The 13,653-nt window shown below is 56.0% G+C and overlaps 1 protein-coding gene, 1 long non-coding RNA gene and 1 other non-coding gene across 3 annotated transcripts; 2 read left to right on the top strand and 1 right to left on the bottom strand.

Moving 5' to 3' along the window:
* The first annotated feature begins 1,454 nt into the window (after positions 1 to 1,454).
* MIR196 (microRNA mir-196) lies at positions 1,455 to 1,564 on the top strand. Its single transcript, NR_106574.1, has one exon. It is a non-coding gene; the product is annotated as a microRNA mir-196 (primary transcript).
* A 2,325-nt stretch (positions 1,565 to 3,889) lies between these two features.
* Positions 3,890 to 13,036, top strand: HOXC9 (homeobox C9). Its single transcript, XM_003830991.5, has 3 exons — positions 3,890 to 5,262; positions 9,839 to 10,433; positions 12,117 to 13,036. Exons 2-3 carry the CDS (start codon positions 9,896 to 9,898, stop codon positions 12,359 to 12,361), a joined length of 783 nt encoding a protein of 260 aa, XP_003831039.1. The 5' UTR covers positions 3,890 to 5,262; positions 9,839 to 9,895; the 3' UTR covers positions 12,362 to 13,036.
* Positions 8,730 to 9,997, bottom strand: LOC134728483 (uncharacterized). Its single transcript, XR_010108921.1, has 2 exons — positions 9,417 to 9,997; positions 8,730 to 8,975 (listed from the first exon to the last, which is right to left on the bottom strand). It is a non-coding gene; the product is annotated as an uncharacterized LOC134728483 (long non-coding RNA).
* Positions 13,037 to 13,653: the final 617 nt, after the last annotated feature.

Here is a 13,653-nt window from a genome sequence, read left to right as displayed (position 1 = left end):
GATGGTTTTTTGTTTTTAGTGATTTTTAGCAACACCCCCTCCCCCGAAAAGGCTGAGTGTGTGGATGTGTGTGTTTTGTGTTTGACTCATCTCCTAGAGCCTTTCTAGAACGTCTCTTGGCGGGTTTAATGTAAGTGAGAGACCATAACGTTGATTTAAATATTATCCAGGTGACCACAATAAGTCAAGGTCATAAAACAGTAATGTCAGGACGGTCTTGGTGCGCGCGAGAGGTGGATTTTATGATCTGCAAATATAATGTGGTGCTGCAGTAAAAGATGCATTTAAAGGTGACTGGAGGAGGGAAAGAGGCAGAGAGCAAACTGCAATCTTGAGGAGCAGACGGATCTGATTGCCTGGGGTGCTGGGCTGGGCGCACCCCACTGCTGCTGGGGGTCACCCCAAGAGCCCCCCACCCATCCAAGGAAAGGAATAAACTTAACCGCTGGAGGGGCATGAGGAGCTCAGCCCCCCCAACCTCGACAGCAGCTAACAGAAACGCCAGGAGCAGCAGGAGGAGGAGGCAGCGACAAGGTAAGAGAAGCGGTTTCTTGTTCTTCTCTTGGCGGCGGAGTGAGGATGAGCGGTGTCCCCAGGTGTCCGGCGTGCAGCGGACAGAGCCTGGAGGAAGGTGTTTAGGGCATCTGTGCTTGCCGAGAACCCAGGCTTTCCTAGTGGCCGCTGGCAGCGGAGGGCAGCGACTGGGAGCTCCCTCTCCTTCCCTCCCCGGCCCATTGCCATGGGGGTTCCATGGTTAAAGGGATAAATTGATGGTTTTTGGCTTCTTTATCTTTTCGGGCACTTTGGGTCTCCTCGAAGACACTCTGGTCTAGGTGTTGCTCAGTCTGGTCGTCTGTTGGTGGGGGAGGAGGAGTACAGCGGGTTGAAGCTTGAAGCTTAGGTTTTCCTGCTTTTCGCTGGTTTGGATGTGAGCCTCATCCAGCCTCTTGTTCCCTGTGCTCCCTGGCTGTAACGTTTTGCCAGGCAAGTGGCCTGATTGGAAGTGGCTCCAGAGCACAGGGCTATGATTCAGCTACCCACATTCGCTGAGAAGCCTAAACCGAGCTGAGAGGGAGAGGATCAGAGGGAGTCTAGCAGGAGAGTGCAGGAGAGCCAGATGGACAAGACAGGGGACCCAGCTCCAGAGTGGAAGGAAGATCCAGCTTCCCCCAGGGCCAGGGCCAGATGTAGGGGAATAGCTCCACTGCGGTGCTGGGGGTGGGGCGGGTATTTGGCCGCCAGTGGTCCCATTTCACCAGATTTTTCCTGAGCGATTTGCTTAGACCAGAAACTAATGAAGGCAGTCAGACCCCTTACCCACCCAGCAACCCAAAGTCTACTCTCTAGTCTTTAGGGAGGTTGTGGGGGCGGAAAGGGGGACGGGGCTGAATTTCTTCCTTCCCCAACCCCCTTCCCTTCTCCTCCGGATAGATGCAAAGCTGAATCTCCCGCCCTGCTCGCTCAGCTGATCTGTGGCTTAGGTAGTTTCATGTTGTTGGGATTGAGTTTTGAACTCGGCAACAAGAAACTGCCTGAGTTACATCAGTCGGTTTTCGTCGAGGGCCCCAACCCACCTCTCCCACTCCTACCCTCCCCAGTGGGACTGCCCCACTGCCCCCTCCCAGATAGGGCAAAGTGGGTGCAGACCAAGGAGGACAAGCTGTGAGTGGGGTTGCAGAACAAGTCTGGAGAACCCTGCTTTATGCCGTCCTCTCAACCTATCCCAATCCCTGTGATTAAGGGAGAGGAGTCTTTCCTGCAGCTATTGTCTCCTGGGCCCAGCTGATGCAGACAGACAAAGAGGGTCCAGCCAATTCCAAGGAAATTCAGGAGTTTGAGTAAGAGGTGGCCTGGCGGGCCAGCTCAGTTGGGCAGCAGGGTGGGGCAGAATTATTAGCAGAAAGAGGAGCACAGAAAGAGAAGAGGGTCTCTGGAATGGTTAGCCTCTCCCACCTACCACCTCCAGTCGACTGGGGCTCAAGATTCCCCTTAGAAAAGTGGGGTACCTGGAGGTTCCAAGAGTTGGGGAACTCTGAGCGCCAGCCCAGCCCTTTCCCCTTCCCCTTCTATAGCTCCATCTCCAGGGGAAGGACATGTTTGGGGTGTTGGTAGGTTAGAGGAAAGCCATCAAAGTCCAAGTAGAACCCCTCACACACGCACACGCACGCAACTGGGAAACATCAGGGCAAAAACCTGACTCTGGTCTCTGTTTAGTTGTCTGTGGCCTGAAGGCCTCAGTTTCTGTGGCTGTGACTGTCAGGCAGCTGCCTGTCTTTGCACTATGTGGAAACATCTGGGTGAACAGAGGCTGCCCGTGCCCACCATTGCTATGTTGGTGGAAAGGTTGTTGGCTGATGCCAGGGGGAGGAGGGGAGGAGAATGGGGTAGAGGAAAATCTGAGCAGTGTGAAACTTTGCAAAGCTTCCTCTCATCCTTTCCCCCTTGGTTCTTCAATTCTGGCCCTGGTTGCTACAGAGAAAGTTCTCAAAAGAGGTTTCTTTGCCTGCCTGCGGGCGGAGTTGGGGGGGGGAATAAATGAGGGAGGGGTTATGGAGACTGAGGAGATACACCCCTGTTCTCAGAGATACTGGGGAAGAGAGGCCAAAAGAAGGTCAGGTTCTTGGTTCTCTTACTTTGAAATTATTATGATTATTAAAACATTATAAACGTCTATACAGGGAAACAAAATTATGTCCCTGTAACAAAATATATACAGAGTTCTATATTCTCACAGTCATCTGCTGGGAGGGATATATGTGACCTTGTATGAGTGTAGGGCTCTGTTTCTGTCTCCCCTAGGCTCTCTTAAATACCCTGTATGTATTTATACGCATACACATTTATTTTTCCCCTCTCTTATGCGAACATATTTGTTTTGACTCCCAAGGAAGCTGGAGGAGAAAATGGGAATAGAATTTCTTGTCTCCCTAGCTGGATTGTTGGTCTGTCTGTCCCCCATCCCTTTGTGGGAGAAAAAATTTCTTCTCTTGGAGAGAAGTATTCAAACCTCTCTATGGCTCCCAGGGAAATGGGGAAGTTTCCAGAGAGTCAGGCCAGCTGGTGGGAAGCAGGCAAGGGATTCCCCTAGTTTGGGAGCTCCTAGCAGCCTTTGAGTCTTCAGGCTGCCCCAGGCACACAGTCAGTTGGGGCAAAGCGTGTCCCAGGCAGGGACTGGGTGCTCAGGAGCATTTGGCTTGGAGATAGAGTCCCTGATGGGCCGAAATTCACTAATGAACGACTTCTGTGCTTTGGGTCTCTGTGCCCCCATTTCCGTTTCAGAGCTGTTGGGCTTATGTGTGGGAGGTCATAGAGCCAGGGGTTGAGGTGTCTCCTCCCCAAATGCAGAGAAATGGAGCGAGGTCTCATAGGGCCAAGGTGAGGACCAGTCTGGTGGTCAGAGTCCACCACCGGCACAAGGCCGTGGATCATGGCTAAGGCGATGGTAATTATTTATTCGCTTCTCCGGAAGGGAGTCTTCAGAAGGAACAGCGTGAAGAGAAGAGAAAAAATTATCTCTCTCGTCTGTGGATATTAAGATGGATTTTTATTTCTTAAAGGACCCTCCCCGCCGAGAGCGCATAAGCGTAAACTTAATATATGCTCCGCAGCCCAACTCCAGAAATCGCAATAAAAGTTAAAACCTCCCCTACTGGTTTTTTTTAATTATGATATGGGAAAGAGGAGCAGGATTTATAGAGCTGAACTCTCAGTGTGTGAATGTTTGAGACTTGCGGGAGGAGGAAAAGGCAAGAGCTCGCCAAGGCGAGCCTTGGTCTCTGAGATCTCTCGTCGGCTGCTGGGGCTCCGGCTCAGCCTGGCAGATCCGCTGTGGCCTCTCTGGGACCTCGCCCCGGCCCACGGCCTGACTTCGGCTCGGAGATGCAGCCCTTCCCGAGAACAGGTGAAGAAGACGGCGGCAGCGGGGACTGGGGGCTTCGGGTGGGAACGCCAGGGCTCAGGGCTTTGTGTGGGTCGTGCAGGGGGCGAGGTTCGAAGTCCTGGGCTGGACCGCAGCACGAGTGTGGCCCGGACGGCTGCGTGGCCAGGAGGGGTGTCCGGGCAGGGTGCGAGAGCACCGGCAAGGTGGATTGTGTATGGACTTTGGCCGCAGACAGAGCAGAGCGGGCTCCCGGGCTGTGGGCGGCGGCGAGGCGGGCAACCGGATGTTGAGTCTATAGAAAGGACCTTGAGGTCTGCTGGGTGTTTGGGCTGCCCTGGGGGCGGCGGCCCAGAGTGTGGAGCAAGCGGCGCGCGGGGCGCGGCGGTCAGCGTGGGAGAGGCGGCAGGCCCTGCACACCTCTGCAGCTGCCGGGCCGTGTCCGGGACGTCTGAACTGAGGCCGACCAATGGTCACAGCATGAAAAATAAATGCAATGGAAGGTCTTTCTTTCTTTTCTTTTCCACGTAAAAGGTCCTTTCTTTTTTCTCTCTTTCGGATATACCTGGATTTGGTCCAGACCAGGTTGCCCGCGGGAGGGCCCCGCGAGCGGCAGCGCGCGAGGGAGGGAGAGAGAGGGAGGGCGAGAAGGAGGGAGGGAGGGAAGGAGGGCGGGCGGCGGCGGCCGTGGTGGCCGGGGCTTCCCTCCCCAGGCGGGAGCCGCCTGTCCTGTATCTATGGCCGTGGGGAGCGAAGGACCAGGTAACGAAGGCGCTTCCGAAGCGGGATTGAATCAAACCAGAGGGACAGAGTCTTCTGGGTCTCTCTGCCTGAGGCCCTGGAGGGAGAGAAGGTAGGGAGATCGGCGCCCGCCGGGCCTGGCAAAGAGGCCTCGGGAAATGTTGAACCTGTATGTGATCTCAGGCTCACACTCATGTTGTGGGTCTGTCTGCCTCAGGAGATGCGGTTTGCCTTTCTGTCTGAGACGCCCCAAACCCTGAGCTCTCCTTCCCAAGGCTGGAAAAAAATCGGGAAAAACGGCGGAATTTGCACTTTCATTCATTGGGTTATCTGCAACTCAGAGGGGCTGGTTAAGGCGTCCCCAAGTTGGAAGGGCGCTTTGCTTCTGTTTTCTGGATGCAGAGTCCTCTGACTCTCCCTGCCACGGGCTGAGTTTCCGGCTCCAGGTTCGCGTGTCGCCCTGAGGTTTGAGGCCAGACAGCTCGCAGTCGGGCAGGGAGGGCGGGGGAGAGACGAGCGGCTCTGGCCCCTTAATTGTACTTCGGACTCGTATTGTCTCTCCTTTCGCCACCTCCGCTTCCTCAGTCTGGGCTCCAAAGTCACTGCAAATTTCCTTGCGACACATACATCACACAAAAGATCAGGTAACAAGGCGCTCAGGGCCATTGGGGCTCCAGGCAGGGCAGGGAGCGGCTCTAGCTCTGGGGCGGCTCCCCCTCCAGCCACTCCCAGGCTGGAAAACCAGACCGCGTTGGGGGAGCCGGAAATAGCCCCGCTTGCTGCGGAGCGGCAGGGCGGGGGCGCCGGCGGGAATGCAGGCCCGGCAGGCCGTGGCTTTGAGAGAGCCACGTTCACAGGCCCTGGGGATTTCACTCTTGCTGGGCTTCGGGACCTGACTCCTGGCGTGTAGGGATCCCAGATACCCACCTTGGGTAGGGGCAGGACGCGGGTTTCCTCGCGGCAGGCCAAGAGAACTCAGTTTCTGCTTCCAGCGCAGGCCTTAGCTAGGAGGAGTTGTGTGTGGGTGTGTTTTTCCCAACAAAGAGGGATCAGGAGAAAGAAGGGGGGAAAGTAGAGGGGAACCAGGGAGGGGGCGGGGAGGGGGAGAGGGCAGTGGAGAGGTGAAATGAGCCCATTTCAGGGGGAGAAGGAAAATGAAAGCAAATGGAGTACGGCCTTCTCCGCGCAGGGCGGGTGCTGACGAGCCGGGAGCGGGCTCCCTGCCTGCGGCAGCCGGGATGGCCCGCTGGGGACACCGGAGAAAGCCTGTTTTAAATTTAATCCGAACTTGACGGTGTGGATTGAACCGGAGGGAATTTAAATCACTAAAAGGAAGGCGCGGGGCAGGGGGAGGGGACGACTCTAACGTGTCTTTCTGTCTGTCCTTCCCACGGTGCTAGTTTGGTTGTGGCCGCAGCTGCCCAGGTTTCAGGTGATGGAGTAAGGGTGCCCCTCCCCCTCAGGGGTCTCTCCTGTGCCCAGTGAAGTCTTTTGGGGGTGGGAGGGAACTCTAAGAACCAGAGTGAATGCACAGCTGCGAGCTAAAGCTGGGGTTTCCCCCTCCCCAACAAGAACTCCCAGTGGCCTCCAGTCCCCGGGTTTGCCCCAGCGGTGCTGAGGAAAATTGAAGGGAGTATGTGGGTGAGGGGAAGTCTGGAGTATGGCAGAAGATTCAGAAGGAGTAACTGAACCCCAGGAAGACAGACCTTCCTTCTTGGTGCCCCTATATCCTTTGTGCCCCGCCCCCCGCACCTACAAACCTGGATTTGAGGGAAATCTGCAGGTCCGCTTCAAAGCCCTGGTCTGCCACCCACCCCCCTCCAAATGTGGAGAATGGGGGCTACAGGCCACATCCAGTTGTGGACCTGCGGAACCTCCGCCCAGTGGACTCCGGAACTCCCAGCCTCTTCTAGCCCCCCTCCCCAAGGCCGCCTCTCTCCGAAGGGCGCAGGGAAAATGAGGCATTGGCTGGGAAGGGGCTGTGGGCGAGGCCTGCTTCCTGATCCACAGCCGTGCCTGCCTCTGAGTGGGAAGAGTTCGGAGTTCATAGTCCCAGAAAATAAAATAAAATAAAGGAAAGCGACAATCTCCTTGGTTTCACAGGGGATTTCACGGCAGCAGGGATCCCGCCGGTGAGCCTCACTGCCCGCTGCTGCCGCCTCTGCAGAGTGGGCAGGCAGGGTGCGCAGGCAGCTCAAGAGTTGAAAAGAAGGCGGTGTTCAAAGGGGGTAGGAGAGAAGGGGGCGTCTCTTTACGGCCCCAATGTCTATTTGAGGAACTCTCCCAAATAGCAGAGGCCCATAGGGGAGGCTCCTTAGGGACTCTTTCCTCCAGGAAAGCTGAGGCTGGGGCAGCTGGCCTTGTCGCTTGGAGAAGACGCAAAGGAAGAGCAGGGGTGAAACCTCTTTCCTCTTCTGTTTCTTCGCTCCTTGAATAGAGCAGGGCTCAGCCCCCAGCTGCCTAAGCGGCTGTCTGGACCAATATGGGGTTCTATATCCCTGAGGCCTAGAGTACCCATCCGGGCAAGTCTCCTGGGAGGGGCAGGAGAGGAGGCCTCTTCCGCCTTTGTGTCCAGACAGAAGTGGCCGCCGCGCCCGGAGCCGGTCCCGCGGCAAAGGCCCGGCAAGCCAGCGGGCTGCACAATGCCACGGCTGCTCCGCCAGCTCGCCCCTGCCCCGTCCTGCCTGCCTACGGCCGCCCTTCCTCCGCCTCCCTCTCTGCACGCCTGCCTTTCCCGGCTCTCCTATCTCTTTTCATCTTGCCTTCCTTCTTTTAATTCTCCCCCTTTTTTTCCCTTTATTCTAATGCTCCGCTTCCTTCTTTCCTCTCTTGGGCCTGACTCCATGTTTCAGTTGGTCTGTCCCAGGCTGTCTCGGGTTCAGTCTCTCTCAGGCTCTGTCCCCTGATGTCCTCTTGGTCTCAGTCTGGCCCCGGGCCCCGCTGAGGGCTTAACGTCTCTGCTCATCGCTGCCAGCAGCCACCCAAGAGCCGGGCCCGGTCCTCAGCCGCCCTGGGCTGGGGGAGGTGCTGGCTGTACTGGGGATTTGGAGAAAGCCTCGGCAGGGGGACTGGAACCTCCTGTCTTTTCCTTGAACTAGTGAGGGAGATTTTTTGATTGACAGCTAACCCAACTCCATCAAGGCCAAAGAGATATTCTGTTTCTTGTTGTAAGTTGGGCTTCCCAGCTCAGTCCAGCTCAAGGGAGGGGAAGACAGTGGCGCCAAGGAGCTGAACCCCCAAGTCGCCTCTCCCAACCAAACACATCCCTCATCCTCCCCCATGAGTTGAAATCCCAGCCCCGTTAAGCCGCCCCCTTAGACCGAAAAGGAAAAGGAAAGAGCCAGAGAGGGGGAGGAGCAGAGACTTGGGAGGGGGCCTATGGAGCTGGGGTCGGTGCTGCCAGCTGCAGCTGTCTCCCCCTAACTTTCCTCCCCCGGAACACACATACCATACACACTCTCCCCAGCCCCTCTCCACCCCAGAGGAGAAAGATCCATAGAGACGCAGGAGAAAACTAGCCCCCGCCCCCACCCCTGGCGTTTGGTCCCCTCCTGGGGACAGGAGAGGGAAAGAAGGGCAGGCGTGGCCGAGTCTGGGAAGACTCCTACCCTGCTGCCTCCAGAGCCTGCATCTCAACCTCAGCTCCTGTCTATTTTCCCTGGCCACAGACTGGGACTCTTCCTTTCTGACCCTGAAATTGCACCCCTCCTTCAAATTCACTCTACCCTGCCTAAGTGCACCATATTTCTGGGGGCTTCACCTGTCCCTTTCTCCCCACCCCCCAGCCAACCTCCATGCCCCCTCTTCTTCACCCACCCTGATAATTTCCTACTTGACTAAAGCCCCCCTTTACTACACCACCATGGGACAGTCTGATGCAAAGCAGAGGGCTGGGCACAAACCCTCAATTGAAGGAGGAGGGTAGCAACCAACTTATTGGGGGGAGGAATCCAAGTTGTCTGATATTCCTCTGCAATCACACTGCCCCCTCTGGAATTCCTGCATCCGACCCCAAAGAAATTGCTTTCTCCTGTTCCTCCGTTGCTTTTTTCCCGTTCCAAAAACAGCCTACAATTTTATTTAATGAAAGACACATTTATGAACAATCAAATGATCCTCATAAAAATTTTATTGAGGGACGTAAAAACAAGCTACTTGCCCACGACCGAGGTCGCTCTTTTGCCTTGCCCGCTCTCACCCTGGCTCTCTGCAGAGAGAGCCCGGGAGCGACTTTTTGGGGGGAGTGGGGGTGGGGAAGTGTCGCAGAGATGGAGTTGGGGGCAAAGGAGGGTGCGCAGGAAGATGGGATGGGGACGCCCCACTTAAGTTGTGTAGATCTCTCCTACACTTCTTCAAGCTGGCAAAGAAAGATAAATAGATATAGACAATAAATTTAAAATAAAGGCGCCTGTATATCTGTGCCAAAGCAAAGAGAAGACTTCTGAGGCTGCTGATAAAGGTGTATGAGATCCTGAGGTTCTACCCCTCCCACCCAGGGACCACCTTCCCCAGGCTTCCCCTACCCCAGATTTGGGGGGCAGAGTTGGCCAGTGGCAGAAGAACGCTCCCCTTCCCTCCTTCCCTCCCTGTATCTCAGCTTCCCCAGTCCCCTCCCACCCTCCCTCCCTCACCGCCCCTGCTGCTCCTGAAAGAAATACATACATACACACTATTTAAAAACGCATTTTTAAAAGCCACGTTCCGAACTGACAATCGCTGATCTCGGCTCGCGCAGAGACTGCGGGAGCGTCGGGGCCGACAGAGACGGATTACGTCAAGAAATAGTTCCTCCACCTACCTCGGTCGGCCTCCCCGCCCCTGCGGGGCTCCCGCGCCCAGCTCGGCCCTGGGGGTCCGAGAACCCTGGCTTCGGGGACTGGCATTTTCACCCCATTAAAAAATCCTCATGGTTGGGGGGAGGCCATCTGCTTATGGGTGGACATGGGCACAGGGGCTTCTCAGATGAGCTAGGAGCCGTCCTGAGGGGGTGACCGGTGCCTTGGGTCCAGAGTTCCGGACCCCCAGGAAATCGCAGGTCGCGGGGAGCAGCAGAGAGAAGGGGGTGGGAGAGGGGGAAAAAAGGCAAGGAAAAAAAAGCCCCTGCGCATTGATCCGCGCCGTATTTTTGGGTAAATACGATCACGTGGGGGCCGGGGAGCCAATGAGCTGCGGGGAAAAGGCTGGAAAAATAATTACCTGACTTGATTGTTCTGTGAGCAGATAAAAAGTACATATACAGTTCATACAATAATCTTATGTATGTAAAACCCCGTTACGATGTCGGCGACGGGGCCCATCAGTAACTATTACGTGGACTCGCTCATCTCTCACGACAATGAAGACCTCCTAGCGTCCAGGTTTCCGGCCACCGGGGCTCATCCCGCCGCCGCCAGACCCAGCGGTTTGGTGCCGGACTGTAGCGATTTTCCGTCCTGTAGCTTCGCGCCCAAGCCGGCAGTGTTCAGCACGTCGTGGGCGCCCGTGCCCTCGCAGTCGTCCGTGGTATATCACCCGTACGGCCCCCAGCCCCACCTCGGCGCCGACACGCGCTACATGCGGACTTGGCTCGAGCCGCTGTCCGGCGCCGTCTCCTTCCCCAGCTTCCCGGCCGGGGGCCGTCACTACGCCCTCAAGCCGGACGCCTACCCCGGGCGCCGCGCGGACTGCGGCCCAGGGGAGGGCCGCAGCTACCCGGACTACATGTACGGCTCGCCCGGGGAGCTGCGCGACCGCGCCCCGCAGACACTGCCCTCGCCCGAGGCGGACGCGCTCGCCGGCAGCAAGCACAAAGAGGAGAAGGCCGACCTGGACCCCAGTAAGTTGGGAGCAATTTTCCTTTACAACCGGCGCGGGAGGGGAGGGGAGGACGGGCGGGGGCAGCCGAGTTACAGCCCTCCCGAACCGTGCAGGGAGCGCGGGAGAGGGGCGAGGGGGCGAGGACTCAATAAAAGCGAATTACCTTGGGGAGCTTTCAGGGGCAGGAGGTCTGAGAATGGGGCCCAGGGAGACAGGTTGGGAGAGGGCCGAGGGGAGCTCCTCTCTCAGGAACTGGCTTTGATGAGAGACCCCTGCCCCCTCCTCCCAGCCCAGGCTTTTTGGCTCAGTCACCACTTTCGAAGAAAGGCGGACAGGGCCAGGGGATGGGGCTGGGGGCGAAGTTCAGTTTATGATTTGAGATGGGACAGGGAAGAGGTGAGGAGGACACTGGGGGCACAGAGGAGATACCCCCAGCGAGAATGACCCCTGCTTCCCAGTCAGCGTGGAGGTCCTCACCCCACTAGAGATTCACAAAACAGAAGGTCCATGGACTTCTCCCCCAGGAGCACTGGGTGAGGGGTCTGAGGTATTTCGAAGCCTGGGAACTTGGAGAGATCAGGACTTTCAAAGAGAAGTGGGGATAAAAGTGGGGTCTGAGTCTCCTTAAACTTGAGAACCCTCTTCTGAGGGTCTTGGAGGGGAAGGATTGAGAATGGGGATCAGGGATGAGGAGTGGGCATCTCCCCAGATTAGAGAATTCTACACACACACACACACACACACACTCCAATCAGGGAGACAGGCGCCTTCTGAAGATTGCACAGGAGGGCTAGGGTGGGGGGCAGGTGGGAGCTGCAGGGCCAGAAAAAGGGGAAAGAAGGAGAAACAGCAGGGGAGGGGGTGCAGACCCCTGGGTGTGAGGAAGTGTCTGGGGGAGTCCCAGGAGGGGGCTGCAGGAAATCTTTTCCTCCAGCCCCATAAGGGGCCAGGGCCTAATTATACCCCTCTGAAGGCTTCCCTCCCTGCCCTCAGCTACTCCCATAAACCTGAAATTGGAGGCTTGGCTCCTGCAGAGCCTGTCCTGGGGCTGGCAGGAGGGGGGCACTGGAGGCCAAACAGGAAAACTAAGATATAGGGGAGCCTGTCCCCAAGGCCAGCGGCTCTCTGGGGAGAGGAGAAAGACTTTTCCCGTCTCAGCATCACCCTGAGAATTCGCCTCAGCAGGGTTGAACTCCAAGCGGGAGGAGGGTGCTGCAGAGGGTGGTGAGGGGTTTAGGGATTCTCAGGGTCAGGAAGCAGAACTGCTAAAATTTCAGGACTTGGTCATGGGCTGGGAGGATGGGAGGGGGCAGAGGAGGAGGGAGGTGGGGAGGAGAGAGACCTTGCTATAAAAATAAAAAACAAGAGAGAGAAGCGTTTATGGGCCTATGAAACGGTTGGGAATTTGGACTTTTTATGAGGATATTCTCAAATTACTACTCTTGAAGCTGAGGACCAGACTGGAGGGGCTTTGATAGCTTTGGATTTCCTACAGTTTTAGGTGCTGGAAACTGAAAAGGGGGAAGCTGGGGAGGGGACAGAATGCAAAACGAGGAAGGAGGAAAATTCCTAAAGCAAAATGTGTCCAAATTCAGGTTCAGTTATTGCATTTGGGGAACCTGGCTAAGTCTGGGGGTAGAGTAGCAGAAGTCCTGGGCTGGAAAGGGGCTCCACTGACCCCTGCTTGTGTTTGGCCCTCCAGGCAACCCCGTGGCCAACTGGATTCACGCCCGCTCCACGAGGAAGAAGCGCTGCCCCTACACCAAGTACCAGACGCTGGAACTGGAGAAGGAGTTTCTCTTCAATATGTATTTAACCAGGGACCGTCGGTATGAGGTGGCCCGGGTTCTCAATCTCACCGAGCGGCAGGTCAAAATCTGGTTTCAGAATCGAAGGATGAAGATGAAAAAGATGAATAAAGAGAAAACCGACAAGGAGCAGTCCTAAACCCTACCCAGCCTGCTGCCTCAGCACAGCCAAGGGAAAAACAAAAACCCCACAAAATACCCCAACACAGGCGGGGAAGAGACGAAAAAGAAAAGGAAAGAGCAAGATAGACAAAAGCCAATCAGCTTAAAAAGAAAAAAAAGGAAGGGGAAAAGAAAACTCTTGCGATTTGGGAGGGTTCAGTGTTGAGATATTGGTGTTTTAGAGTTAGTTCTACCCAGCGAGGAGGAGGCGGGGAGAGAAACTACGTTCTCTTTCCCCAGCGCAACCGAAATAAATGACACATACAAATGTGATTTTTTTCCTCCTTTCTTCAGAGAAGCCAGTACTTGAATCGCTATATTTCTATTTTTTTTTTCCCTGTATCGTATTTGGTCCAGGTCATCCCTCCCCGGGCCTGGGGCGCTCTGCGTGCAGATTTTGTACAAAAAAAAAAAAAAGACACACACACATACATGATAATGATTCCCAGCCCAGGAGCTGAGGGGCGAGGGCTGGGGACCATGCCGCGGGCTGGGTCAGGCCCGTGCAGGCCGGCGCCTTGGGCTGTACATAGTGTTCCCTCTCATCCCCAGGGTTCGTCCCCAGCGTCCGTCCTGTAACGTGCTTCTGTTTGTTATGGTAGAACAGCCCTGTGTTAATATATTGAAGTCACTTAAAAAACCAGAAACCCAACTGTATCCAGTTCTCGTTATTTCTCCTCCCTGTGGTTCCCAGTCTGCTGTTGTGGAGGAGGCAAGTGCTCAGGTCGTCTAGCGGAGGCTGGAGCCAGAGAATGGGCTCCTTCTACCTTGGAAGGGCAAACGTCTGCTTCTGCTGCTGCTTCTCTCCAGTCAGGGAGGGGTGGGGGGTCTCTGGGGGTGGGGTGGAGGCTGCTGAGGCCCAGGCCCAGCTTGTGCTTTCCCCGGCTGGCTGCCTACAAGTTTCCTGGTGGCTAGATGGAGTGCGCGGGAGAGGCACGGCATGAATGGCTTTCCTTGGCTGTAATTAATTGTAATAATTTATGAGTACATGAGATTGGAGGGAAGAGATAGGTGAAGATGAAAGTTGGGTGCTGGGTGAGGGCCCAGGCTGGATTCTTGCCTGGCGGCATTGGTGCTTTGGTGCTTCCAGGGATGGCTGGGAAAGAAGGCTGGGAGGGGGCGTGTGACTAGGAGGAAGGCCAGGCAGGCCTCAGGGAGCAGGACAGGCACTGGGGACTGCAGTGGAGGAAAAAGAAGAAAAACACAGAGAGTGAGAGAGAAGAGATGGGACATGGAAGGAGAGAGGAAAGAAAAGGAAGAAAGGAAAGA

The sequence above is a fragment of the Pan paniscus genome, chromosome 10 (assembly GCF_029289425.2).
Source record: "Pan paniscus chromosome 10, NHGRI_mPanPan1-v2.0_pri, whole genome shotgun sequence".
Lineage (NCBI taxonomy): Eukaryota > Metazoa > Chordata > Mammalia > Primates > Hominidae > Pan > Pan paniscus.
This window is presented reverse-complemented; position numbering and strand designations above follow the sequence as displayed.

Bases quoted from the DNA above. Each gene is read 5' to 3' on its own strand.
- HOXC9 (XM_003830991.5), top strand. From the start codon at position 9,896: ATGTCGGCGACGGGGCCCATCAGTAACTATTACGTGGACTCGCTCATC. The intron at 10,434-12,116 runs GTAAGTTGGGAG...TTGGCCCTCCAG, and splicing joins GAAGGCCGACCTGGACCCCA to GCAACCCCGTGGCCAACTGG.